The following is a 27,870-nucleotide window of genomic DNA, read 5'->3' on the forward strand; positions in this document are numbered from 1 at the left end:
GATTGCAGCAGTACAAGCTTCCTCATGCACCCCTTTCCAGCCCAGGCATGATACTCAAAAGGGCTTTTCTACATCAGAAAATAACATCACTTAAATTGCAGAAATATGTTGGTTTTTCTTTTTTCCAAATCCTGCTGGAAGAAGTAGTAACCCTTTGTAGAGGTCATAGTGTCCTCATGGGACGGGAGCAGCAGTTCCTCTGAACGGCTCCAAATCTGTTTTAGCCAAAATTACTCTGGTTAGAAAACCTCTCCCGTTACAGCTAACATGGCCCTTTTTGCCTGGCACAAGTGAGATATGTTTACTCCCAAGAGGAGCTCTACCAGCATACTGAGAACACAATGATCCCCACCCTCCTTTCCATGTGAGCTACTCTGTAGGCACATCTTAATTTTTCCATCTGCCTGCATAGTAAACATCAGACTATACCCTGCATCTAAACCCATGTTAATGTTCAGCTTTGCCTACTAATCATAAACACCTTTCTCAGGGAGACAGGATCAGCTGGGGATAAATTAATAATTTATGCTAAACCACAATAAGCCATTCTTCAATTGAAAAATACATGTTCACCTGCTTTGGACTACTTCAAGTTTAGCTTTCTACAGTCAGTGCAGCCTTGGCCTCCGTGCTGCCAGTTAAAATTTTGACTGGAGGTAGGGGGTGAAGGGATTTCTTTTCTTTAGTATTTCAGTGACTGGCCATGATATCTGGAAGCTGTATGGAAGAGAAAACAGCCCTTCCACTGAGAGGAGCTGGTGGGCAAACAGGACGTATGAACGCAGCCATCAAAACCAGTTCAGTTCTAAATGAAATCACCTGATACAGAACACACATGAGGGAAGCAACCACCGGAAAGGTTCTGAGACCCTGTCTGCAAAAATCCCAACTGCAAAGGCGAGTTTATTCCCTGCCCAAGTTGTATAATGCTATGATTCAGTCAGCAGTGTTATTGTGATGAGTGTCTGGCAAAAGAAATTTAACTGGAAAATGGTAGCCCTTTTTATTTTTCGTTTTTATTATTTTGTTTTGTATCTCTAAATGCTTCCATGTGAGCAACTTCACTCATCTTTAAAGAATGCATGTAGGAAAAAAAGATGTTTACTGGAGCATTTAGCTAGTACGGATTGTATTAGAAAAGGTCAATGTGAAAAATCTTCCTCTAAAACTTTTCTGGGATTCTACTGAAGGAAATGTATCTTACACAAAACAAAATGGGGTTTTCTGTCCCACCTTGCCTTGAAATCATGTCTTATGAATCTCTCATGAACTCCTGGTGAAAGCAGTCAGGACTGGGGGTTTAAACCTCGCGATACGCTGAGTGCTTATACCTGTGACTTCGGCCGTAGCTTCCTTGGCCTGGTTTTGGGGGGTCTGCATCACCCACCCCTCAGGGGAGGACGTACCCACAGAGACAGCCCAGGCTGCCCGTGGGATGGGTGGAGTTACTTTATTTTCCTGCTTGTTCTGCTTTTTATGAAACGAACCTCTCGCTGGAATTCGCCCTTTTGACAGACCTGTTTTGTGCAACTCGCCCCTTGTTTCCAGGCTGCCGAGGGCCTCCCCAGCGGAGGCCGGGCCAAGGCGGGTGGCCGAAGAACTCCACCTCCCTCAAGGACACAGCGCCGGGCCTCGGGCAGAGCAGCGCTTCCCCGCCGCACGGTACAGCTGCCGCAGCGGGCGTGCTGGCGGCCGCCCGAGGCCAGCCGCATCCGTCACCTTTTCCGTTCTCTGTCACCCTTTCCACTACCCGCCCTTGCCCGCTGCTCTCCCGGCCGTCCCTCGCAACGAGGCCAGCGCTGGGAAAGGCGGAAGAAGCTGCGGCCGCAGCGGCTCCTCCTCCTGCCGCGCCGGCCGCCCCCCGCCACGCCTCGCAACGCTACCGGGGTCTGAGGGCGGCGGCGACGGCGGAGGAGGAGGCCACAGCTGCGCCCAGGGACCCGCGGTAGGAGCCACCCCCGGGACGGGACGGGACGGGACGGGACGGGACGGGGAGAGGGGCGAGCGGCACCCTATGCCTGGGCCGGTGTCCCCGGGGTGCCGGGGAACTTGTGTCCGCCTGGACGAGGCGGCGGGACCCGTGGCGCCCTCGGGGTGACGGATACCGGCCCTAGGCGACAGCGGCCCGGGGGCTGGTATAGGGGCAGGGCAGGCGCTGGGCTCCTCCGTTCGTAGAAAGCTGTTCTTGTTTCTTAGGCAGGTGAGGTGGTTTCAGAAGAGAGTACGTGTTTTGCTCCTGTAGTGGCAGTTCCGTACTTTGCCTCTGTCCTTAGTTTGTCTTGGACTTTAATTTTGATGTTTACGGTAATGAGGAGTAAGCCGAAGACGGTAGTCTTGTCATAGCCATTACACAATGTTTGGGTTTTTTTACCAAATATCCCTTTCGACAAACTGCGTGTAATGTACATTTTACTTATGCTATGTCTATTTAAAGTGTCTTAAAACCAAAACTTGAAGCTCTTGTTATGCCTTAGCCATTCATATGACAGAAAATAGCATAAACATCTCAGTATTCAGAAAAGCAGATTTTCTCCCTGTCCACATCCTGTTTCTGGAGAGACTCGGCAGTGGGGAGAATTTTGTATGGCTATTTTTCTCTCGCGTATCAGATTAACGGTAGTTCCTGGTAGCCTTTTCCTGGTAAGGAGGAGCAGCTGAGGGAGTGGCAGAGGCGTGCAGAGCAGCTCAACTGAAAATGGGGACAGATGCATTGAGGCAGAAAGACCTGAGGTGGAGGAGTGGAAAGAAAACAAGACTGATGGGTAAAAAGTGCTGGCGCAGTGTGTTTTGGTGAAGGAGCCGAGTAGTAGGTTTTGATGTGTCTGACAGCCTTGCTGCTGTAGGAGCTGGGGGGGTTCGTTCCCTCACAGTCCCCCAGCAGACACTGTGTTCTGCAGTCAGTTCTTTTCTGGAGCACACTTGGTAATATCAGAAATGGTACAAAACCGATGTGAGTGGATGGCTGACGTAAAGCCTGAGCGCGTGAATGCTTTCCCCACAGCTTGGCTGTTTCTATAATTTCCTGGGTTTTGAGCTGCTGTAAGAGTCATGCGGAGTGCTCTCCACCCACTGATGCAGCAGATAACATGCACTGGGCATTGCTTCCAGACCTCTGGCCTGGTCACCGCTGTATTGCTGCTAAAGTTTTTCTTCCTGAAAGGGCCTCTGTGGCTAGTCTTGTGAATTCTTCCCGTCCGCCCCCGAAGTACCATATGTAGTATAGTGTAACATAGCTAATAAAGATTCAGCAAGATTTTAAAGGGCCTAGTGAATTTATATCAGCAAGAACATTTGTCTATCTTTCTTTTGCCTGAGCTCAGTATGAGGTTAGGAGCCAAAACATACTTGTGAATCTGGATGTCGGTTTCTGGAGTAATCATGGCACTCATTCATATGCTATGTCACTTCTTTAGCTTGTTCTCTATAGTCACAAGAAGTGTTGAATCATTAGACTGAAAATTCTGTGAAATCATAGAATCATAGAATAGTTAGGGTTGGAAAGGACCTCAAGGTCATCTAGTTCCAACCCCCCTGCTGTGGGCAGGGACACCTCACACTAAACCATCCCACACAAGGCTTCATCCAACCTGGCCTTGAACACTGCCGGGGATGGAGCATTCACAATCTCCCTGGGCAACCAATTCAGTGCCTCACCACCCTAACAGGAAAGAATTTCCTCCTTACATCCAATCTAAACTTCCCCTGTTTAAGTTTTAACCCGTTACCCCTTGTCCTGTCACTACAGTCCCTGACAAAGAGTCCCACCTCACCATCCCTATAGACCCCCTTCAAAAGTCACTTAGAGATATAATGATGCACAGTGGAATGGAGATACTTCATGGAGATACTTATGTAGTCAATACAGTATACTAAGGAAATAACATTGCAGTTAGTTAACAACTTAAAATCCATCATCTGATCTGCTACAAAAAAATCCAGCCAAAAAGTCTGTCTGGTTTGAAGGTTACAGGAGATGCTATTTCCTTGACCTCTAGCAAATTTCACAAGATGGACCATCTAGAGGGTCTGGTAAATAACATTGCATTATTCATAGCTGAGATAGAGCTGATCTTAGATCTTTGATAATGTTCTAAGGGTAAAGGAAGGATGCTATAGTTAAAATAGTGTTGTAATCAAAAAGAGCAGGTGGTTTAATGGTGGCTACAGAATTTGTAGCCACCAGGGTGGAACCATTGTTGTATTTGAACAAATCAAAAGTTTCATTTGTTTTTAGCAAGGCGCTGTGTAATCATCCACAGACTTTTCTGTCAGCTTCAAACGGCAGTTAGAGGCTTCCCTTGAATTAAGCGTACAACCTAGTGACAGCACTAATGTAATTTCTCTTGTTGGCTGTATGTAGTGACTTTTGGTTTAGGTTGTTTTTGAAGAAGGTAGCAAAAGCCTTAAAAAAATAAATAAAAGGCTGCATGTTTGTGCCTCTGTGGGCAACTTTAAGCCATCTGAAACTTGTCATGCACTGAAGTGAGGTGATCCCTTTGCTTCTGCCTTTGGCAGTTGATCTGAAAGCAAGTGTTTGATGTAAATGCTGAACATCCTTCAGGCAGCTTCCCAAAATTCGTAGGCAAGTAAGCCAGAGAGCAGCAGGAAGTATATAGAGTGTATACTTTCCTTGTTGTTCCATGTTCCAGATTTTATCAGAGCTTACTACAAAATCTTGGTAAGAGGTTAGATCCTGTCTGCAGCAAGCCTGGAGTCAGTTACAGGTCAGACCAGGGACTTGCACAACCTCACACAGTCCTGCTACCTGACTGTCCTTCTCAGATATTACTTCCTCTTTTTTTTCCTTTTATGTTGCCTGTTTGAGAGAGAACATACTGTTTGGTAATAGGGAAGGTTAAAAGCACCTCTTTTTTATATATATACTTTTAACTACAAAGCATGGTGCGATTTTGTTTGGGGTTTTTTTGGCGGGGGGGTTGAGGGCATTGGGAAAGCATCACCAATAAGTTGCTCTGTTCTAGCTTTAGCTCAGCTGTTGTCTTGGGGAAGCACTGGACTTCACAGTTTCCTTCCTTCTTTGGAGCTTTTAGTTGGCATTCATTTAATCATTAGGAGAGGTGGGCCTCTGATTCAGGCTTTTGAATCCCAGTTTCTGTCAGGGTTTAGACCTGTCAACTGAGTTAATTCCATATTAAATATCCGCATGAGTTTTAAATCTTCACAATGCCTCTGTGCTAAACTTTACTATAGCCGTTCAGTCAACATGCATGTGAAATGATACTCACTGTAAATTTATGCATCTCATTCACGTTCCCAAAGACATCTGGCTTGGGTAAAAAAGCATGTTAGACTTCTAACTTTGGTCTAGCAAGTTACTCTAAATTAAGTTCTTAAGTTGCCTAAAGCAGACAATGTGAATAACCGTTTTATTGTTGCTAGAGAGAGCAATGCCAAGTTTGGAAAATTGCCCTCGTTATGTAAACACTGCACCTATCTATAGTCCAAATAACTGGTTACTGGCTGCACTTGACAATGTTTTGAAAATACTCAGTTTTCCATTAGTTAGGAGAATAAATGTATCTCACAAATGTTAGGATTTAAGGGGGAAAATCCACTTATTTTTCAGTAATCAGCTTTACCAGCTAAAGCTTGCTGGTTCCTTGCATGAACTGGATTTGTACACCATAGTCTTGGTTTCTCTTAACTTTGCTTGTTTATGATTGTTGTGAAATATCCAGCTTTCTAGTTTACTACACTAAATTGGTCCGTCCTTGAATAAGTCAGTTCCTGGAAAGAACTAATCCATCAGCTGCGAATCAGTATTTCTATATAGACAGGGGTGAATGAAATGTGTCCACTTGCTCACTGATGAGTAATAATCTTCTAGCATTGCTGGACAGCTGCATGTGTAAGCCCTTCATTGTGTAGAAAGCATGAAATCTGTCAACTTTAAGAAAAAGTTAATGTATTTACACACCTGTATTTACCTTTTTTTCAGCTGGGAGGTCCAAGGCTGTCAGCCTGGTGCAGAGCATAGAGGTTTTGTGAGGAACATAAGGTAAGTCCAAAGAGTTTTTTAACCTAGGGTCCTGTGCAGGTCCTGTAAGAGTGCCTTTCTTTGTGCAGTTGTCACTTGAACAGCTTGGTGTTATTCACCTTTTTCTGCAGCCCGAGCAATGTAAATGTAGGAAGTACTGGCACAGAGCCTAATGGAAAACTTTCATTGTCCTTTTGCTCTTCCATAGGTCTGGGGAATGCTGGAGCTCTCCACTTTTGCAGCGGAGCCACTGCCTGGCTCCATACTTCAGGCTTGGGCATAGCAGCTAGTTAAAAATTGATGGCATGAAATGAACAATTGGGTATTTTTCTAGTAACTGTTTTAGAGTACTGAACGTTACACTATTGCTTTAGTTCTGTAGGATTTCCCAGACAGAGTGTACTTTGTGAAATGGGGTAATTGGTGTTTACCTATTCTGACTTGCACTGATGATGTAGAAGTTTGTTCTTGCGTGGTAGAACTTAAAATAGATGAGTATAAATACCTGAGCCATTAGTCAGTTGAGAGCATGATTCAGACTATTTATAGGACGACTGGTTTTTGCAGCAAATTATTTTCTGTGTCAAGTTATGAGTAGAAAAACATCATTCTATTATTTTCTTCTAATATAAACCTATTTCAGTATTATTTCTTGCTTCTTGTGTTGCTAGGAAACTGTCCTTATCTGTGTTTTCATTTATGTTTTGACTGTCTGTATTGTAAATATTCCAAAGAGAACATTGCAAGAGTGTGCTACAACAGGAAACATTTGAGTCGAAGCAGAGCAGGAATCCAAAGTTAAGTTAACCTTCTGGAATTAACTCATGTTTTTGCTGCATGTGGATCTTCAGAGTCCATGTAACTCAATAAAGTTCCCTGGGATTTGTTCTATGCGGGGTATAGATATATATAGGACCTATTACATAAACCCAAAAAGGTCTGTGATATTCCTAGAAAAGTTACAGATGCTGAATGAAACTGTATGCCTGGGGAATAAATGTTTAGCTACGCAAGCAGGATCTTAACAATGATGAAGTGCTGCCACTGAGTGGTAACACTGTACTACCTTTTTCCATCTCCCCTGCTGTCTGCTTGGTTTGGACCACTAATACAAAGGTCAAAACCAAGCCCAGAAATATGCTTCCTTCTGTTCAGCTGTTTGCCATCTCTGTGGTTCAGTGCTGATGAATGGTGTTACATTGCCATCTCCAGCAGACCAAGGTCTAGCAACTAGAATATGAGGTTGGCCTACTTTCCCTTTCAAATTTTGACCCTCTGTGAAGGATGTGGGTCTTGAGTTGTTGAGGAGAGTACACTCGAGCTGGCATGAGTGTGTCTCATGAGGGAGACAAGAAGGCTGGTTATTGGAGCTTTTGGTGCCTATTTGCTCCTCTGGCATGGCAGATGCTGGTTATTGTTACTAGGTATTTAAAGAATTTGGTCATGAAGTGGCTTAGTTGCCTGTTACATCAGAATTATCCTTTGTAGGCTTCTGAGGTCTTAGTTGAATGAGGTGTAATTTTTGTTTTGTTTTCTTACTAGCCAATGAAAGGTATTAGTTGTAGGTCAGAGTGAGTCATCTGGTAAATTCCATGTGGACTAGATGATCTCAGAGGAGGAAGGGAAACCCAGTCTACTAAATTAGTTTTTTCGTAGTCAGAGGAAGGCAAGGCAGGGGGTCACATACGTAAAAAACTCAATGGAAAACCAAATTGCAGGACTTTTTGTCTGTCACGATGGAAAATATTACATCTGGTGCAGGAGAGAACAACTTCTATGCTGCAGTGCGTAAGTCAAAGGTGTATATTGCTCAGGCTGGTACAATATTGGTTAGCTAGCATGATGCTGACTGTGGCTTGTCCTTGTCTTGTAAAAGCACAGTGGTGGATGACTCAGTTCACCTCTGATAAAAATCCACAGCATATTGTAACGTGACAAATTCTCTTCTGCTGGTTTCACAATCAGGGATCAGTCTTGGAGCAGGTTCTGTAATTTATAGCTTTAGGCAACCTTTTGTAGTACATCCTGGTAATTAACCTGGAGGGAGGAGTAAAGGCCAAAGGTTAACTTTACTCAGTGTTCCCTGGGAAACAGGCATAATTAAACAGATTATTTTGAACAAATGTAGGTCATTGTCTTTTCATCTTTTTTTTACCCTCAAATTATTGGACCTTGACATAGCCGGACATAGCTGGAGCCTGAACAGCAGCCACTAAAATAATTTCAGGGATGGGTGTGAATATAGCTGCTGAGCTTATTTCTATTGCACCTTGAAGCAGAATTTTTCTGTCAGTCTTAGGATTTTATTCTTTACTTTTGCCATGTTAGTGTAATGTGTATTTTTATTATAAGTATCTCCAGTTGTCATTTTCTGCTGTGCTGTGACTAAGAGGAGCTTATTTTAAGATTCCCATTAAAAGTATATTGCATATTTAATCTCTTATGAACAGGTCTGTTCTCTCTTAGCTGCCAAAGCAACAGGAAAATGCTGCCTGAGCAGTTCACGGCTTGCAATGTAAATTGAGATAGCAATGTCCATTACAGGAGTAAAAACCTCGGATCTGTATTTAGGGTTTTGAAGTGGACCTCCAGGGTGGGAATGAGGAGAGGACTTTAGCAGTCTTTGTTTTGTGTTTCCTTCAGGGCACTCCCTCTTTCTGTGTGTGGTTTGGTGATTTGGATTTTTTTTCTTCTCTTATGCGCAACTTTCTTTCATGGCTGGGCAAACACAGATCTTGCTGTTCCTGTATCCTTCCACACAGTATTTATATAGCAGGGTGGACTTGCGCATGTTCTGTTCCTGGTCTGTGTTACCACTTTGTTGTCAGCAGGCAAGTGCTGCTCATCACCAACAATTTTAATAAAATGCTGTGGATGTAGCAGAAGAAATTTGGGAAGATAGGCTTAGAAGATGAAATAGAGACAAGGTTATAGGAATGATTGGGAAAGTTAACTTAGAGGAGTAAATATTTGCGAAGTTAGAGAAATGGCCAACAGAGCCTGGATGAGGTAGAGAAGAGGTAGTGATAAGAGAAGTTTTTGAATATAAGAAGTCAGTGTGGTTTTGGATCACACCAGTGTGGGAAAATTTCCCCTTGGAAAAGTCCTGGGTAAATACTGCATTTGAAAGAAGCAAGTGGAATATTTCTGTGTATATATAGTAACATTTTTTTCAGGTTGCCAATGAAGTTAGCCATTATATCTCAACTTCAGCTTTAATTGCCAAAATGCTCTTTCACTTTTTTCCTTTCCCAATTTGAAAGGAACGTTCTACATAGGATTAAAAGCAAACATACCAACCCTGCTCAGAAAAATGCCTATTCCATTGCTCCCCACTCTCTACCAAAGGAAAAACCAACCAAACAAAACCAAAACCCCACACCTTTCTGCCTTAAATTTGTACATAGCTTACTGAAAAGGCATTTTATCATTTTTGGGGCAGTATCCTGTCATCATTGTATTTACACAAGCTAAAAAGAAACAACTATGGTTGCATATGATAAAAAAATAATAATTTAAATGCTGTAATAATTTGTTGACTTTATCGATGTTAAGAATGTAGGTTTTCTTGTTTGTTTTTGAACATCTAGAGTAATAATCTTTTTTATTCTTTATTTTAGTACCATGCCTGGATTTATTACATAAATCAAATTACCAATGTAGTGAGGCTCTGAAGCACCTGGCTGCCTTCTCTGGCTTTTTTTTTTTTTGACTTTTTGTTTTGGTGATGATGGGGTTGTTTAGTGTTTGGTGGTGGTTTTTTGTTGGTTTTTTTCCTGGGCTCTCCCACTTCCATGCACACGTACATTTCCAGGGGCAGTGGGGGAGCGGAGCTGGCAGCATGGGCGTTGCAGGCATCAGGCTGAGCCACTTCTCTGCTGTGTGCCTATGACATCCCAACATGTGGCTGGGGCCTGGTGGCTCCCTCCTGCAGTCAAGCACACAAACTGTTAAGAGCATGAAGCACCAGGAGGGTGGAAGCTGATTTCTCTTTTTCTATCAGAGGGGGAGAATATGTGTTTTGCTTTCAGCTCTAACCAGAAATGTTGGGTTTGATTTCTGGCCTCAAAAGCTTGGAAGCTTAACAGTCCTTGCGTGGGTAACAGCGGGCACTGCCTCCAGCAATTAGGATTCCCTTGGGACAGCAGTATCTTGCAAGTGCTGTTTGTATGGGTTTTACAACCTGAGTTTGTATCTATTTTAATAAAATGTTTAGCTTTACCATGTTCATGTTTGAGTTGCAGTTCCTTTTTGAAGATGTTCAGGCTGGGACATTGTCTCTCTTAGAGGGTTGAAGAAGATCCAAGGTAGCTACTACTATACCTTCATGCTATTGATGTTAGTGAATATTCAAAAGTAAAAATTCATTGTTTCGCTCAACAGTGGATGGCAGGGATGAACCAGCAGAGACTGTTCCCCAATATTTAGCTTTAGCATTATTAAGTGGACACAGATAGGAACAATATCTTACTGTAGGATATGCACTGGGGAATAACGCACCTGGAAAAATAAGTTTGCTCTCCCTGGTGACTGCTGTGTACGCAGTTTGCCCTCCCTTATGTATATTGCACAAGTAATTGTATGCTGGGTTTGGTGCTACAGGTTTTAGCACTGTGTTTGAATTGAAAAATTAAAAAAATTCCACAGAGCTTAGTCTTGTAGAGAAGTGCTTGTATAATCAAAAGCTTGTCTCTTCCTCTATAGCAGCTGATCTGATGCTGCTTCTTACAGCAGACTCTTCTCTCTCAAGTGGAAGAATGACAGTTTTGTGGGTAGTGGTGTTATTTTGAACTTTCAAGAATCCACTCTGGAACATTTAGGTTTTTCTTAATGTGGCCCTGTGTGGAGGTGGTAGAATAAGTGCTAGCAACAGCCTTGATATTTAAGTTATTCTAAAACTCCTAGGTAGACTGCAGCGAAAGATCTCATTGAAAACCAAAGCTGAAGAGAATGTGGGAAAAACATTTACTGTGTTGTGGAGAACATCTTTTAACCATCTGTTACAATATAAAAATTTCTGTGAGCTAGATATAACCTGGTTATGAATGGTGTCATGTGAGCTAAGCTGTAGTCTGTTCTTTCACTTGAATGTGCAGAGTTGGGCCAAGATGGTTTTGAGTGGCTTTGAATTCCCAGGACCTTTTTTGAGGTTTAAATGTGGCTCTTTGTGATTGACAGTTTACTGATTTAATGCCCAATTCTGTAAAATGTAAGCAAGTTTCCCAGCTGTGTGTCCTGCTTGGTGGCCTCACATGTGGAGCTGGGTGAATTGTTAACTCTGTTAACACCCATCAGAAGAGGGGGGTAATGGTTATACCTGTGCCTGACTCCACCCTGCTCTTCACTTTGTAGGATGAATGAGTATGAACAAATGGCATAAATGGAAGGGCAATGTGTAAATTTGCATGCACAGAAATAATTATTTTCCTGTTAAGGGCATCCTTTATTTATTGATAAAGCAGTTTTTATGCTGAGAAACTGCTCATTTACATTAGACGCTTTAAATACTGGAGTAGAGGTAAGGTGGGATTTTTACTTATTAGTCTGCTCTGTTCATTGCAGTTTTTGTTCATTCATTTCTTTCTCTTTAAATCTAAATGAGTACATGCAGCATGTACTCCAAAGAGTTTTTAAATAAATGGAAGATTTCCTTTAAGAAAATTGAAAGATTTGCCTTTAAGAAAAAGAAAAAAAAAATATTTTCCAATTCATCTGTTGCTATGCAAAAGAGCCGTGCTAACCAGAAAGGCAAGTTAGCATGATATTGCAAAATTATAACAGTCCCACAAAAACAGCATCCCTCACAACCCAAACCAAACCCAAACCAAAACTTCACAGCTGAAATCCAAAACACAGCAAAATGAGCCAAGTGCATAAGGTAGTGCTTTAGGGGAAAGAAAGGAAAGGGATTCTCTTTGCACGGCATTTTAAAAATAGACTGAGGACTGTCACTAAAGATAGCTTTGAAAAAATTAAGACTGATTATCCTTCATCTGGAACAATCTCCCTTTAGTTACTTTTACCATTCTTCCTGATAATTATTAGGTTTAAAAATGAGGCTTAATGCGTTCTGGAAATTAAGTTTTGTTTTGTCCTTCTTCTTGCTTTCCTTTTTGACATTCTCTTCTGTTTTGGAACTAATGACTTTGTGCACTTCAGTGCTGACAAAGGCACTATCCACCAATTTATTCTGGTCCTTTCAGTAAACCTTTCAGTAAACCTTTTGTACTTTATGGCAGTGCTGTAAGCATGAGGTGTAGCCCTTCTCCTTACTCTGACCTTGCACTTTTGCAGACGTTTGCGTTTAAATGCCTTCTAACAGTTCTCATAAAATTACTCAATTGAAGATGTGGCTTGTTTGTCAGATGATTTTCTTCTCTTGATCAAGAAGACTGTTCTGTATAGGTTATAAACTTCTGGAGACTATAATAGCATTTTAGATTGGATATAAAGAGGAAATTCTTTCCTGTTAGGGTGGTGAGACACTGGAATCGGCTGCCCAGGGAGGTTGTGAGTGCTCCATCCCTGGCGGTGTTCAAGGCCAGGTTGGATGAAGCCTTGTGTGGGATGGTTTAGTGTGAGGTGTCCCTGCCCACGGCAGGGGGGTTGGAACTAGATGATCTTGAGGTCCTTTCCAGCCCTAACTATTCTATGATTCTATGACGAAGTAAGCATTTTCAAGTAATACATTTTTAAGAATGTAATAGATGGAGTAGTAAGTGAAACAAATAAAAGAAATAGTCTGAAGAGTGACTCTACAACTACTGAGATATCTGAATGTGTTTATTGATCCGGCAGAAGGTAATAGGAGGAGATTTCCCAGGGAAAAGCCTGTGCCACTTGGGCAAAATATGTATAAATTTTGGGAAGTGGCTACTGCAAACATGTTGCCTGTTAATTTTGTGTGGTGTTATTAGGGAGACATTACAGAAGGTAACTGTATCACACATAACTTTTCAGATCTTTGCGATGAGTTACCCTGGCTATCCCCCAGCGAGTGGATATCCATCAGCAGCCCCAGGTAAGTTGTTTAGATAAAGTAAATGTTAAACAGCTGTGGTGGTCCTATCTGTAGTGGAAAGATGGCATGGATGAAGAAGGAGACTGTGGAGGCTTTTCATGGGTTACCACAACTTTCTGTGCTCTCATGTTAAATCCTATTTTATCTTGGGTGGGGATTCTGGTTTATATAGTATGGGTGCTCTACCATGTGCTCATATGAAGTCCATTTTCATTCATCTCAAATGAAGCACACAGCACTAGGACATGGTCATAATTTGGCCAAAATCAATAAATGTCAGTCTTGTCAGTACTGATTCTTGAAAACAGCTGTTCAGAAAAATGAGTTCGGAAAGAAAGCGGTCACACAATTTAAGAACATATTCAACAAAAAAGTAGGGCTTTAATTATGATGTTATTCCTAATTCACTGTTCTTAGGCAGATGGTTGTATATGGAAGGGAGAGGGCTAGTGAAATGTGTATCAATTATAGTAATATAAAGCTGATGAATTATGCCTGGTATCAGGGTGAACTTCACAACTGTCAGTAATGAACTTCACAGTTGTTGGTATTATTGGCAGAAAGAAAGGACTGGAGTCATGTGGGTGTAGTGAAATGCGGAGTTAGGCAAGTGAACTCAGGAAGAGGAAGCAGTGTACTGTGAGAAGCCAGACTAGCCTGGGAGGATAAATCCAGTTTCTCTGCAGGATTTATCCTCCCAGAACATCCCTCTGAATGTTCTGGCTTAGACTGCTGTGCAGAGAAGACTGTATTGCTGTGTGCAGCCAAGTTTTGTAGTGTAGGTGTCTGTGAATGTATTGTATCATGCTCTGTAGGCATCTCATACTAGTAGCCTAAAGATAATTAATATAATCTTCCTATTGGAATACCCAGACAAATTTGTAGATTAAGAGAAACTACTCTCTAATCAAAACATGGTGTTTACAGTATTAACTCTTGAGTGTTAACCTTGAAATATGCTTAAAGTTGTTTTAAATGAGAACTTTATAGATTCAGCAGTAACTAATGTGGTTAGAAATATCAAGTGAGGTTTCTTTTTTATATCATTATTGCACTGCTGCCCTTCACCTCTTCAGTTGAGTTTCCTTCTCCCAAATTGCTAGTGTTGAACAGACTTTATATTAGAAATGTAAGTAGTGAAGAATGAGTTTAAAAAGGTTTAGTTTCTTGTTTCATCACAGCTGTGTTTGATTTCAGGTGGCAGTCCTTGGGGTGGTGCTGCCTGTCCACCTTTAAATCCGCCTCCAATTGGTCTAGAAAATGTGGCTGGCTATGCCACTCAGTTCAATCCCAACTACATGGCTGGAATGGTGAGTTTGCTTTCATTTAGCGTACTTTACTGTGACTTCCTCAAGTGCAAGATGTGCTTCTGGCATTGTCACTGAGAGGTTTATCACTTGAGTTCTGTGCTTTTATGTCTAGTCTGTTTAGGTGTTGACCATTCAATATCATCTATTGAAGAAAATTATTACCGCAAGCTATTCCTTTACTTTAGGAAATGAGACCGCAAGTTAAATGTTGATTTAAGAGCCTAACTTCAAAAGTCATGGGTATAAAAGTAATATAACTTGGCTTTTGCTGTGTACAGGAATAGGAGAACAGACTATTTACACTGAGTGTCCATTGTCAATATATTCACGTTGACAAACACAGTCCGGATTTTGCCTATTACCTGGGTTTTGGCCAGTCTTTGTAAGGAGCAAGGCTGTGCAATTTGAGGTATCAGTGACTCATCCCTGAAAAGAATGTGGGATCAGCTGTCTCCTACAAGCACTGATGTGTAACAGATGGCAGCAAAAAACTTCTGCATTGATTGAAGAAAATGCAGACATTTCCAGCGTGACTTTTTTCATAGAGTAGAAGCGAGTGACACTTCTGACAACTTAGTCTTCAGAAAGCTGTTATGCTGCATAACAAATGCACAGTTTGTAGGAGTACGTTTGCGTTACAGATGCCTTTCTGATGCAGATTACATTAAGTGGTTTGGCAGCCAGCAGTCAAACTGAGCAACAAATTACCTAGGGTGCGCAGTGCAATATCTGCAGCAACTAGCTTCTGTGGTCACTGTGATCATCAAATGTCAATCTGTCTGGTTCCCCGATAGAAGAGGGTCTGCGTGTGTCGTGGAAGATGGTATTGCATGTGGAGTGGAGTATCTTTGTGGCAGTTTCTGCAGATGTCTTTCCAAATGTAGTCCAGGAACTTGCTCGTTGTAAACTAACTACTAATGCATCTAGTGCAGCCAGAGACTGCTCGTAGTAAATCCCTGCACTCAGATGATGCTGTGGTCATATAAGGCAGCCATGGACAGAGAAGGGATAAGCAGTTTTGTGTTGCTGGGATTAATCGGTGTAAGTTCCTAGAATAAGAGGTGGTGGCTATTGGTGCTGTTCCATGTGAGTGGTATGTCATGCTGGATGCAGTGGCAGGTATGTGACTGTTGGTTCTTCTTCTTCATGTATGGAAGGCGATGATTACAGTAAAGTGAGAGTCAGTGGAACGTGGGGTTTTTTCACATCTTGTATGCTAGTAAGACATAAATGCAAAGTTTTCTGTGGATTTAGAGCTACCTATCTGCGTTGGAGGGGGTAGGTTGTATTGTATTAAGCCCATTAGTGAATCTCTACTGTTTGTATACCTTCCTACCTCTTGCTTTATTGGCTGTCATTGCAGGCATCCAATCTGGCAGGGACCTTTGGTGGAACATATGTACCACAAGGCGGATATCCTTCAACACCTGGAGGTTATCCCCCAGTCCCTCCAGGTGGCTTTGGGCAACCTCCATCAGAACAACAGCCCGCTTATGGAGGGTATCCTCCACCTGGAGGAAATCCACCATCAGGAATGCCATCTTATCCAGGATACCCAGGTGGCCCTGTGCCAGGCCAGCCCACACCACCACCTATGAACTATCCAGGACAATCACCAGCAACTTACCCAGGGCAGCAGCCCATGCCAAGTTATCCACCAGGCCCAGCTGTGAATCCATCTATTCCCTCTTATGAAGTAAGTACAGTGCCTACAATCTCTCCTGTAACATCAGTGCTGCTGTTTTGAGATGTGATCATGTATGTGTTTCTCCACGTTTTCTTTGTGTATATGAATATAAACTGGCTCTAAAATTGAAAGAAAAAAAAAACACCAAAAATCCCATGAAAAGCAGTTTGACTAAAGAGATAGGTACTTTCCAAATGCAAGCAATATAGGCTCAGGATTTGAAATAAATGCTGGTTTACCATATTGTCCAGGAAGAAAGGTTTGATGTGAATTCAAATGTAATGAAATTTGCCTTCCCTAACTTAAGAAAGTATTGCCAGTCGTATTTACAGTTTTATCAAAACTTAAATTCATTGGAGAGCGTTTTTGTATCAGTGAATGTTCATCATCTTGCATTTTCTCATTATTTGGAAATAGGAATTCCAAGTTGTTTCAGGTAGGGTTTTTTGAGTTTTCTCTGTTACTTCTCTAACATGAAGAAAATTGGTTCTACTATGTAGTAAAACAGTCTTTAATTGATTAGCATTAATATGCAACTCAACTTGGTCTTATTTTAGCATGGAAATCGAGGCACAATCACTGAGGCACCGGGATTTGACCCTCTGAAGGATGCAGAAGTCTTAAGGAAGGCCATGAAAGGATTAGGTGAGCAGTCTAGTCTTTTTTTCAAATAAAAGAAGGGTTGCAGCTTTGATTCAGCACTGAGCTTTCTCCATTGTTATGTATGTACTGAGTGGGTTAGTTTACATATGGTTGTCCTTGGTAATCAGCAGAATTATTCATTTAGGCATAAACAACATCATGAGTGTGGTATTTGGCCTTGGGCTTGGTTTCTTTTTGTATTTGTACTGTGTTTGTGAGTGGGAGTAGAGCTTGGTGTTCTGTTGTCATACACAAGAATAGATACTGTGGATGAATTAAAAGCACACATGTCCTTCAGATGGGTTTAGACAAGATAGGATCAAATGAAAACAGAAAGTTGAGTCCTGACATGACATGCATGCTCATTCTGTGGTGTCTCTGTGTGTGCATAGGAACTGATGAGCAGGCGATTATAGATTGTCTTGGAAGTCGTTCAAACAAGCAACGGCAACAGATCATCCTGTCCTTCAAAACAGCTTATGGAAAGGTAAATACATCATGAGAACAGAAGGAAGAAGAAATAAGAGCCTTCATTTCTTCACTGGAAGTTAGAAGACTTAGTGTTTGGAAAAAAAGATTGAAGGTTGCTTAAGGGAAAGAAGGTTCACAAATCATAGCCTGTTTAGGGTTCTGCTTTTACTTACTCTTGACTTTTTCATGCAGTGTTTCAAATGAAATACATAAAGCAATTTCTTTGCTAAATGGTTCCTTTGACTCTTTGGTCTGTTCAGTCAATTTAATTGGACCTTAGTTACCTAGATGTACATGTTACCTTATGCTGGGTTTTATGTTGTTAAGTGGAATAGCTTTATTTGGAGATACATTATTGATGCTTATGCATAAAGAATTCTAATTAAAAAGCACAGTTTCGGTCCTTACTATGTCAGCTTTGGTCTTTATGCAATTTTTTCCTTGTTTTCACTTCTTACTAGGACTTGATCAAGGATCTCAAGTCTGAGCTATCAGGTAACTTTGAGAAGACAATCTTAGCAATGATGAAGACACCTGTCATGTTTGATGCTTATGAAATCAAGGAAGCTATAAAGGTTTGTGTAGGAGATATAAGTTTAGAAGATAGAGGAAATAGTTGAGCTGATAAAATTTATGGTAGTCATTTAAAAGCTTGGATTTACATCCCCTCCTCTCTATCCAGATATTGAACCTGCTGTTTGTCTGACCTGTACTCCATTTCTTGGAGTTACATGATGGTAAAATTGAGAAATATTATTCCCATAGGTTAAAGATAAAAGACTATTTGATAGGTTTGTGTTGTAATGAAAATATATTAGTAGATACACACAAAAAAAAGAGGCAGAAATTGAGTTCTAACTGCCTTTGCAGTTCATTTATTACATAGTCTTGAGTAAGCCCCTGAGGCAGCCATCTTCTAAGCCAGCCACTGCATCTTTATTTCTGGGGTTTTCTTTGAACTGTGATGGAACTGATTATGACAATGCTTAACTTACAGTTGACAGCAACTTTACACTCAGTGCTCAAGAATAGTTCAGTAAACTAAGCTTATAAAGATTTCGGGAAGGGTGTATATTTTTGTACTTCCTTTTATCTTTTCCCTCAGCTCAAAAGCATATTTTCCTAGCCCATGCTGAACCTCTTCTAAAATACTATGGAAGTATCTGAAGGGGGCTTATAAGGATGCTGGGGAGGGACTATTCTTTAGGGATTGTAGTGATAGGACAAGGGGTAATGGGTTAAAACTTAAACAGGGGAAGTTTAGATTGGATATAAGGAAGAAGTTCTTTACTGTGAGGGTGGTGAGACACTGGAATGGGTTGCCCAGGGAAGTTGTGAATGCTCCATCCCTGGCAGTGTTCAAGGCCAGTTTGGACAGAGCCTTGAGTAGCATGGTTTAGTGTGAAGTGTCCCTGCCCATGGCAGGGAGGTTGGAACTAGGTGATTTTATGGTCCTTTCCAACCCTAACTATTCTATGATTCTGTGATTGTATACTTCCTCTTTAAAACAGTGAAACTATTCTATATACATTTAGGGGTTTATAAACATTTAGGATTTTAAAATAAAGATAATGAAATATTTGTATTTCAAGGCGATGTTTAAATGAAGGTGAAATAAATATTTAAATTTCTGAGTCAATACATATATTTACATGTTCTTTGGCCACAATTTTCAAGTAGCTAAGAGGATGAAATATTAACTTTGTTGTAATTGCAACTGCTATTTATTAGTGAATGAAATTTACTTACTAAAACTAAAATCACTGATAATGGGAGAAAAAAATGATTCTTAAAATGCCTGAAATCTGGGGTGAAGGATGACATTTTAGAATGAAGTTTTGTTTTCATAATGATTTTAATTATTCAATTTGTGTCTTTAATACATCTCTGTCTTGGAAATATGTTATAAGTAGCATTTAAACTACTTGCTTTGACTTCCCCTGTAAAAGGATTATATTTTGAGTTGTATTTTGTTGTTTAATTTTATTCCATTTCTTTCATACTAGATTGCGTAATTAAGACGAGAATCTGAAGTGTGTTTTTTCCTTATGCTTTCTTTCAGGGCATTGGCACAGATGAAAATTGTCTCATTGAAATCTTAGCTTCTCGCAGTAATGAGCACATTCAGGAACTCAACAGGGTCTACAAAGCAGGTTAGGTTTGTTATAGTTCCATTACAGATTTCTTCCTTTTCTTCTCAATCACTGACTGAAAACATAAAGTTAGAAAATGAGCAGGGTTGTATGATTATTCGTGACTCTGTGTCTTTTTCAGAATTTAAGAAAACTCTGGAGGAAGCAATAAAAAGTGATACTTCTGGACACTTTCAGAGGCTTTTGATTTCGCTTTCTCAGGTATTTGCATGCTGGTATTTTGGAGTTTGGGTTTTGTGTGTGTGTTTGCAGATGGCTGTTCTTTTAATAAAAGAAAACTGAAAATAAAAAAGCACCCACCAGTAACACTTTCGTATCTTCAAATTCTTTCAGGGAAACAGAGATGAAAGTACAAGTGTTGACATGGCTCTTGTCCAAAAAGATGTGCAGGTCAGTAGAAGTTTCTCATCATTTTTAAGTATAGCCAACTCAATACACTGAAATTTGACTGTGCGGTTTCTGCTTATTCCTAATTTTGGTCACCTTGTGGCTTCTGTTGTAGTGCTTATGTTTCAGTGGGTGGATGTGATACGAAAGGCCCTGACACAGCAGTAGGGCCATGTAGCTCCGTTACAGAGATATGAAGTTCTTGGAAATAGAGTCCATAGGGTTTTTTTAAATCTCTCATTCTGTCAGCTATCTGACTTTTCTGTGTATTGGGTGGCTCCATTGTACTGCTTTTTAAGGGAATGGATCAAAGAGTTTTGAGGATTAAAAGAGTTTTGATCAAATTTTAATGTATTCAACACCTGCATTAGCCTTTGCCTGCTATTTAAGGAACTCTGGATTTCTGCAGCAAAAAAAGCAATTGGACTCAGTAACCCAGTTAATTTTTTTGCATGCTCCATTTCACTGCATAGCAAAGAGGAAAACCCTGGATTGTTTCAGCACAGTACTGCAACATAAACAGTAATGTGATGAGCTTTCTACATATTATGCCTTAGCAAGAGATGAGAATGTCCCAGAACATACCTAGAGGAGTAGGGATAAAGGTAGATATAAGCCCTCTTAGAAAGAACAATTTTCAGATACCTTTTAAACAATTTTCCCTTCTTCAGTAGTCTGGAGCTCTTGTGTTTGAACACTTACATATCAGTAAGCTAGAAAGACTGCAAGCATAGCATATATTAGGAAGGTTAGAACTAGCTGCTACTTACTACTTGCTTCTGTTTTCCAGCAGTACATAGACTAAGAACTAAATATAAAAGAAGGAGAAGCTGTAAGGAAGCAGATCTGTAACTCAGCTTTTCAAGCGTTACTGCTTTTCTGAGTAATGAAGTGTGAATTCCCTTCTGTATTTAGGAGCTATATGCAGCTGGAGAGAACCGTCTAGGAACTGATGAATCCAAATTCAATGCCATTTTGTGTGCAAGAAGCAGGGCCCACCTCAGAGCAGGTAATGGTGTCCCCTACATAAATAGTAACTTGATTCTGGTATATGTGACAATACAAATGTACAACAGTGCCTGTGCTTGAATTTTCCCTCATCTGTAAAATGAATGTAATGATACCTCAATGAAAAGCAGGGTAAATTCTGCTGAGGGAAAAAAATACACAAGAGCTGGATGTTATAATAGTCTTTCTTAAATATCAGAGCAGGTAGAGGTCATGCTTGTTCAAACGTTTCTCTGATAAAAGAATTGGAAAAACTAAGATTGTTTCAGTTTTGCATGCTTGTGTGTGCACAAGACACTTGAAATCATTCCCTTCCCCTCTACTGACTAGGTGTTATATCGGTCTATATAGTAATGTTGGAGATGTTTTAGTAACTATGTAAAAATGTGCTACATACTGAAGCAGTTATGTAGAGAGGAAAGGGATGGGGTGTGTGTGAGAACCTGGATGTTTTCTTCTTAATTTTATTGACACCCAGAGCTTTCCTAGAACAGTTTTCACTATTTGCCTTACAGTGATTTATTGGTGTAGCCCTTTAAAAATGAGGACAGCACCAGACAAGCTAGGAGCACAGCAACATGTAAATGGAACAGTATGGGTGATAAAATAGTATTAGTCTTTGACATGTTAAAACTTGAGTGAGTATGCTGTAGTATCTAGTTGAGAAGTGTGATTGAAATGAAGCCATCCAGCGTACACCAGTGCCACCTCTTTTTGAGAGGCTGACTCCTGAAATTTTTCTGTGCCATTAACAGTCTTCAGTGAGTACCAGAGGATGTGTAACCGGGACATTGAGAAAAGCATATGCCGTGAAATGTCTGGAGACCTGGAAAAGGGCATGCTGGCAGTAGGTATGTGTTGTCTTAACAAGTTCATTCCTGGTATTCCGCTACAACTGGCTTAGATGGTGGCATCTGTGACTCCAGCTAAGGATGTTCTTCTTAGTAATAATTCCAGTTTTCTGCATTTTATTTTGAGCTTTCTGTGAAGTCACCTGGGGGTAGTAAAGCAGGGCACTTAATTCACCTCATAATGACAGATGAAACTTTTTCTTCAGGCAGCTGCAGAATTTAAATTTCATATGTTAAAATAGGGAAAGGATTATTAACTGTACTTGGCATTGTTTTCAGAAGTGATGAGAGCTTGTACCAACTGCTGAGTCAGTGAGAATGGAATATTTGGGACAGCTTTGGAAATCAAGCAGAATACAGACATCAACCCTCTAATTAGTTACCTCTACCTCTTTTTACTAGAAAGAAAACCTAAATTTGATTGTAAAGGGGTAATTTTTTCCACATTTCTTTTTTGTGGTTAGGGCTTTGTTAAGTGCTTCCAGTACTTTTGAAAAGTAAAGACTCTTACCTCAAGTTTACTATTGTCCTTGGGAAGATAGTCATTAGTGTCCATGAGGTTGGGACAAGGTCTCATATTGTGCAGTACTTCTATTTGGAGTGTTTTATTCTACGTATAATTGTGGACCTCTTTCTCTCTTGTGTCTCATGTTTCTTAGACAAGACTGCTTCTTTACATCTCCATTTATTTTTCTGTTTATTACTGTGAATTTACTGTGGTATCTATTGCTGCTGTTTTAAAAGTGGTGTTCTTTGTTTTTGAATATCGTAGTGACTAGAAAAGTGATGTAACAAGAACATCAACAAAACAAAACAAAAAAAGAATCAAAAACTCCCCCCAAAAATCCCAAAACATACTTGTGTCATGTGGAGACCAGATGGGAGAGGACATTTGGCTCAACCACAACAGATATTTTTCATGGAGTTTTGTAACAAAATCTTGCAAAATGGGAATGAATTCTTAAAGTCACATTTTTTTCAGTCCTGTCTTGTGCATATGTGAACTATGTAACTATTTTTCTTACTCTGCTTAGCCAGGCTGTCACTATAGTAGCCCTTTAATTAACTAAACTGAGTCCAGCTCTGTTGGTGTGATACATTCGCAGATCTTTTCCAGCCTTCAGAACTTGTCACCTCAGAAAGTATTGTTAGAAAACAAATCTTAGGAAGAGTGAATATTTCCCAGTGTTTGTAGGAAAAGGTCACCCCAGCAAAGAGAATGTGTTGTCACTTTGACTTCATGGAGCTCTGCAGTCATTTTTCAGGTCCCATGTAGATACAGATTCGGAATTGGGAATGTAGCATACAAAAGTAATCTTTTGAGTTATTCCCTGAACAACTCTTTTATTGGGTAGATTTTGGTTTTGTGGTTTTATTTATATATGTATATATATATGTGTATGTATATATGTATACACACACATATTTATGTATCAGTTGATGGTAGCATCATTTGTTCTATGAACCTTATTTTCAGAAAAGAAAAAAAGGTTTTCTAATTGAAAATATTTAATTCTGCTTTCTTTAAAGCTTTCTGGATTGTGCAACTGGTAACTTAAAATAACATCTTCAAACATCTTAAAGTGCAAGTGTATTGTTTTAGCTAAATGCAGTGATAGAGAAACATGCATTTCATTTGTCATTCGTTTTTGAATTGTATTATACATACCATTGAGAATTGTGTGTGGTGAACTGCTACCTCTCATCTACATTTTCCTACTCAGAGAAGTACTTTTTCCTATATAAAATGTGTGTTGCTGTGAAATATATATTTAGGTTTACCTGTTTTGTTTTGTACTGATTTTATGTAATAGCTTTTTGTGCTGTAAAATATAGGAAAGGTGTGGTTTGTTTTCTGTGTAGTTTGCCACATATTGCATGATTGTGTGCTTGTAACCAGCATAGGATCAATTTATCGATTTTAAATCTGATGAGTGATTGAGGATTCTTTCGTTATCCTGATTAACATGACAGTAATTTGATTTAGATTTTGCTCTTTCAGATTTCTAATGAACTGTTCTAAGTAAGTATAAAATCCAGTCATCACTAAATAAACAGGTTAAGAATTTTTCAGGAGTTCTGGTGAACTTGGTGGCTAAAAAAAATAATTGTGATTAGCTTTAAAACAAGGTCAGGTTTCTGTTGTAGGTGGCTTCCCAACTTGTATTAGGGCAGGACTTAATTTTGTCATACGTTGCAGATGCATGGGCTAAAAATTCTTAAATTAGGAAAAAGCCTGGGACACTACTGTTTGTTCCTTCAAGCCGTCTGCCCCCTCCCATCCCGTCTTTTCCCTTGATAAGCAAGAATCTGGTCATTATGGCTGGTTCACACTAGATGGTTTCTAGTGATGGGAAAGTTTCCTTTGGGCTATGTCGTAGGTTCTTTAACTTTATTGCAGCTACTCTTTGAATTAAAAATTATTTTGGTGACTAACTGAAGGATTGGAGGCTGCATTGTATGAAGTGTGTGTTTATTTAAAATTAAAGCATGTAACTATCTAAGATAACGACTGAGTTCTGATTGAGGGGGAATACCTGACTTCTATAATGTTGTGGTTATTTTTTTTTTTTTTTGTAGTTAAGTGCCTCAAGAACACACCAGCTTTTTTTGCAGAGAGATTGCAGAAGGCTATGAAGGTAGGTCCCTGTGACAGAGTACATAAACTTATAGTGTGGTGAGGTTTTGGTTTGGGGTTTTTTGGGGATTTTATTTGTTAGTTTGTTTGGGTTTTTTACTACTTGTACGGCTTATTGGAATTAATTGTTCAGCTGAAGCATTTCCACACATTATTAATACATTATATTGTTGTTCTGTTTGTTTCAGGGAGCAGGAACAAAAGACAGAACTCTGATTCGAATCATGGTATCACGCAGCGAGGTTGACCTGCTAGACATACGTGCAGAATACAAGCGGATGTATGGCAGATCCCTCTATGCAGACATCACTGTAAGTCTTGGAGATTTTATTTTCTCTCAAGTGACATCCTTTCTGCTAGCAGAACATGCATACTTATGCTGAATAGCTATTAACAGCACTGAGTGTAGCTGGCTATGTTTGGTTTGCTGCATTTGTCAGGGGAATGGAAGATGAAGTGCCAGAGAACAGACAGCACTTGCTTTTGTGTGGGGGCTAGATGAGCTAGAGATGGGAAGGAAGCCAACTGACAAGGAAGGAAACAAAAATTGGTCCAGAGGGGTTTCAGAGACCTGGTTTTAAGCTTGGTTTCTGTCCCAGTCTCTCTATATGATCTTGTAGAAACCACTAAGTCCTCCTGATAACAGTGGTGCTCTACCTCATGTATGTGTTGAAAGACTGTAAGGCTCCTAATATGCTTTTAAAAGATTGCAAGATTTTGGAAATAGCCTAAACTTCACATTCTTTAGCAATTAGCCAATCAACCCTATTACTGCTATTGACAGCTGTAGTAAGAGTCAAGAGGATGCCTGGCCAATGGGGAGGGTAATAAAAGCTGCAGGAGAGTAAGTAGTGTACCTTCATTGACCTTGTAACGAAGGTGACAAATCTGTTAAGTCTCTATTTATTCCTTCTGCTGATGGCACTGGGGCTGCACCAAAAAGTCTTGGTGTGAGTTTTCTGCCAGCAGCTATATGGTCTTTCTGACAATGTGCCACAGCGGGTTGTCTAGCAGAAGCTTTTTCTAAGTGTATACATCTGGAGTGAAGATGTGCTTCTACTACAGTAGTTGTGCTCTGGAACCACCAGTGTGAGAGTAAAACACAGGCATTAGTGGAAAAGCTGTAGTCTTTCCCCTCTCCCCGTTTTTTCCTTTATTCCTTTATCCTCTTGCCCCCTTTTTTATTATCTTTTGAGCTGGCATTAAAATAATTCTACCATTCAGGAGCAGGCCATACCCATTTAACGGGCTGATCATCCTCAAAACTTGGTTTCAGTAAATATGGGCATGCATGTTCAGTTATGTCAATGTATGTAAATTATAGTTCTTATTTTTGTTTTGTTTTATTTTTCCAACATCCTTGGAAAGAAAGTTTGTTCTTTCATGTGTGTGTGTGTAGGTGGACTGCAGTTCTTTCCTTACAGTCCATATATAAACAGGAATGTTTCACATTTTGCAGGTTGTGCTTTACACACGCGCAGGATTTATCCTGATCTTTGAAGTGTCTCGTAGTTCCTATTGTAATAATTTTGCGTTGGACAGTTTTCAGTTATACCTGAGAATGAAGGATGAGATAAATGCAAGAGCAGAAACTGTTCTGTGAAAAGGATTGGCAAGCCTCATCGGCTGAAACTAGTAAATGAGTAGCTCCCAGGAACACTTTTTACTTTTTACAAGAGCATCAGGCAAAAAATTACCTTTCGCGGTAATTGCATGTTTGTGTGTGCATCCATGTTGATTTTCACTGCCCACAGCATGAAAGAGTTGTTCTCTAATTGTGGAAAAACACCAACTCTTACATCTTTTGATATCAGGGCATTGTTTTTGAATATAGTACAGAGGAAACTTTCAGTTGCTGCCAGTGGAAAAATATCCACATTAATGGCAAGGAAAAGAACTTGTGTATTAACTTTTCTGTATTTTCATACTTTTTTTTTTTTTTCCTGGAACACAGCTTTTCAGTGAGGTGTTTTTTTGTTTTGTTTTTTTAAACTGAACTATTCCCAAGTAGTTGAACCTGTATACTGAATTCAGCTTGCTGAAGAAATGTATTTCTATGTACACATTCAGTTCCAGTTGTGAAAGGAGCAGATTTTACTGTGTACTTATATTAGAGTGGTTTCCAATTAGTAGGCTTTTTAATTACTTTTTTTAGGAGGATAATAATTGCTTTCTTTCAGGCCTGGCTTCATCTCTCTTGATTGTTGATGTTATGTTTAGGATGCTAATTTTTCCTCTACTTCAAAAAACAAGCCTTCAACTTTTCTTCTTCTGGGTTCCTTTTCAGGGTGATACTTCAGGAGACTACCGGAAAATCCTACTCAAGTTGTGTGGTGGAAATGACTAAATGGAGCTTTGAGCTTTTCTTTGAAAAAAGCTGCTATTTTCATGGCTGTACTTTAAAACATCTTTTTTTCTCCAGAAGTAAATATGTCATGACCTGTTTCTCCTACAGCAATTACATCATTAAAGATAATATTGCCTATATTTTCAGTTCAAAAATAGTAGGTAATAAATGCCAAGCAAAAATACATATCAAGCTTATGTGCCATCTGCCTAGGATTCTGTATAGTACTCTCAGCAGTCCTTGAATGACAGGTTGTCATTTTTTTCCTGCTTATATTATGCTGAAATAGTATATTTGTTTTATGAAAAAAAAAAAGTCACAGTTTTATGATTTAAGCTTTATTTTGTATGAACAGTCATGTCATTTTAATGCACATTTTATATATATATTGTATGGAGAGTTGAATTCATGCTAGCCAACTCCCTGATATATGGAGAGAACAGCCTTAGGTTTTGTGTCTAGTTAAGACTGTTTTAAAGAAGTTTTGTCAACTCCTTTTTTCTTTTCTGGATTGTTTTTAAGGAAGGTGTGTTTCACATTTCATTCTCACAAGGGCAACTCTCACAAAGCAGTAGTAATGTTCACAGTAGCAGAGATTCTATGATTAATGTTTTCAGGTTTTGGATTGTGCCTTAAATATATGTATGTAAGAAGACATTATGAAATTAAAGCTATCTTCTAACTTTTTGCAGACTATGCTTTTTAGTGTTGATGCTGATTTATCTGTGAATGATGACTGAGTGTGACACAAAAGTTTTCTGCTTGAATCCACGGAATTACTCAGATAGTTGTGTTGACAAGAGCCTGGGACTTGTGTACTGTGGATGAGCAATTGTCTGTACGTGATATAGGTAATCGGTAGTTTTTTGCTCAGTATTTTCATTTTGCATGTTGTAATTTCTCTGACTCTTGTAACTCTGAATTTTTATTCTCTGCTAGTATGGATGACGTCTCTTCAACTTCTTGTTCCTGAAATAGAAACATGTAAAGAAAAAAAAGGACAAGGAGGGGGAAGAGGTTTGGAGCTAGGTCAGTGAAAATGTATATGAGGGTGTCATGGGAACAAATGTTGGAATTAATTCTGAGTGGCATTGTCACTGGAACAAAAATGTGTAAAAATTACAGAATAAGGTGGCTGTGTGGCCAGATGACACGTTCTGACTAGACCCCATTCTGACTAGGACATGCAGATAGGACTCCTGTTTTGGTCAGTGGCAGCAACGTGACTTATGTCCAAAGCCAGACAACTCCATACACTCATTTTTGTCAGACAATCTAAGCATATCTTGAGAGGAAATTGCAGCTGAAAGAGTATCTTCATTGGGAAGTTAGCTGCGCTTTAGTCCCAAACCCCACC

The 27,870-nt window shown here is 39.9% G+C and overlaps 1 protein-coding gene across 1 annotated transcript; it reads left to right on the plus strand.

Moving 5' to 3' along the window:
- The first annotated feature begins 1,613 nt into the window (after positions 1-1,613).
- ANXA11 (annexin A11) lies at positions 1,614-27,200 on the plus strand. Its single transcript, XM_065670735.1, has 16 exons — positions 1,614-1,945; positions 5,960-6,019; positions 12,959-13,019; positions 14,217-14,329; positions 15,693-16,025; positions 16,574-16,661; positions 17,051-17,145; positions 17,591-17,704; positions 19,192-19,282; positions 19,404-19,483; positions 19,616-19,672; positions 20,585-20,678; positions 21,433-21,528; positions 24,109-24,167; positions 24,355-24,477; positions 26,454-27,200. Exons 3-16 carry the CDS (start codon positions 12,968-12,970, stop codon positions 26,511-26,513), a joined length of 1,455 nt encoding a protein of 484 aa, XP_065526807.1. The 5' UTR covers positions 1,614-1,945; positions 5,960-6,019; positions 12,959-12,967; the 3' UTR covers positions 26,514-27,200.
- Positions 27,201-27,870: the final 670 nt, after the last annotated feature.

The sequence above is a fragment of the Lathamus discolor genome, chromosome 3 (genome assembly GCF_037157495.1).
Source record: "Lathamus discolor isolate bLatDis1 chromosome 3, bLatDis1.hap1, whole genome shotgun sequence".
Lineage (NCBI taxonomy): Eukaryota > Metazoa > Chordata > Aves > Psittaciformes > Psittacidae > Lathamus > Lathamus discolor.

Excerpts from the sequence above, each read along its gene's own strand:
- ANXA11 (XM_065670735.1), top strand. The coding sequence starts at position 12,968 with ATGAGTTACCCTGGCTATCCCCCAGCGAGTGGATATCCATCAGCAGCC. Across the intron at positions 19,283-19,403 it reads CAACAGGGTCTACAAAGCAG|AATTTAAGAAAACTCTGGAG; the intron begins GTTAGGTTTGTT and ends TGTCTTTTTCAG. Across the intron at positions 19,484-19,615 it reads TTTTGATTTCGCTTTCTCAG|GGAAACAGAGATGAAAGTAC; the intron begins GTATTTGCATGC and ends AAATTCTTTCAG.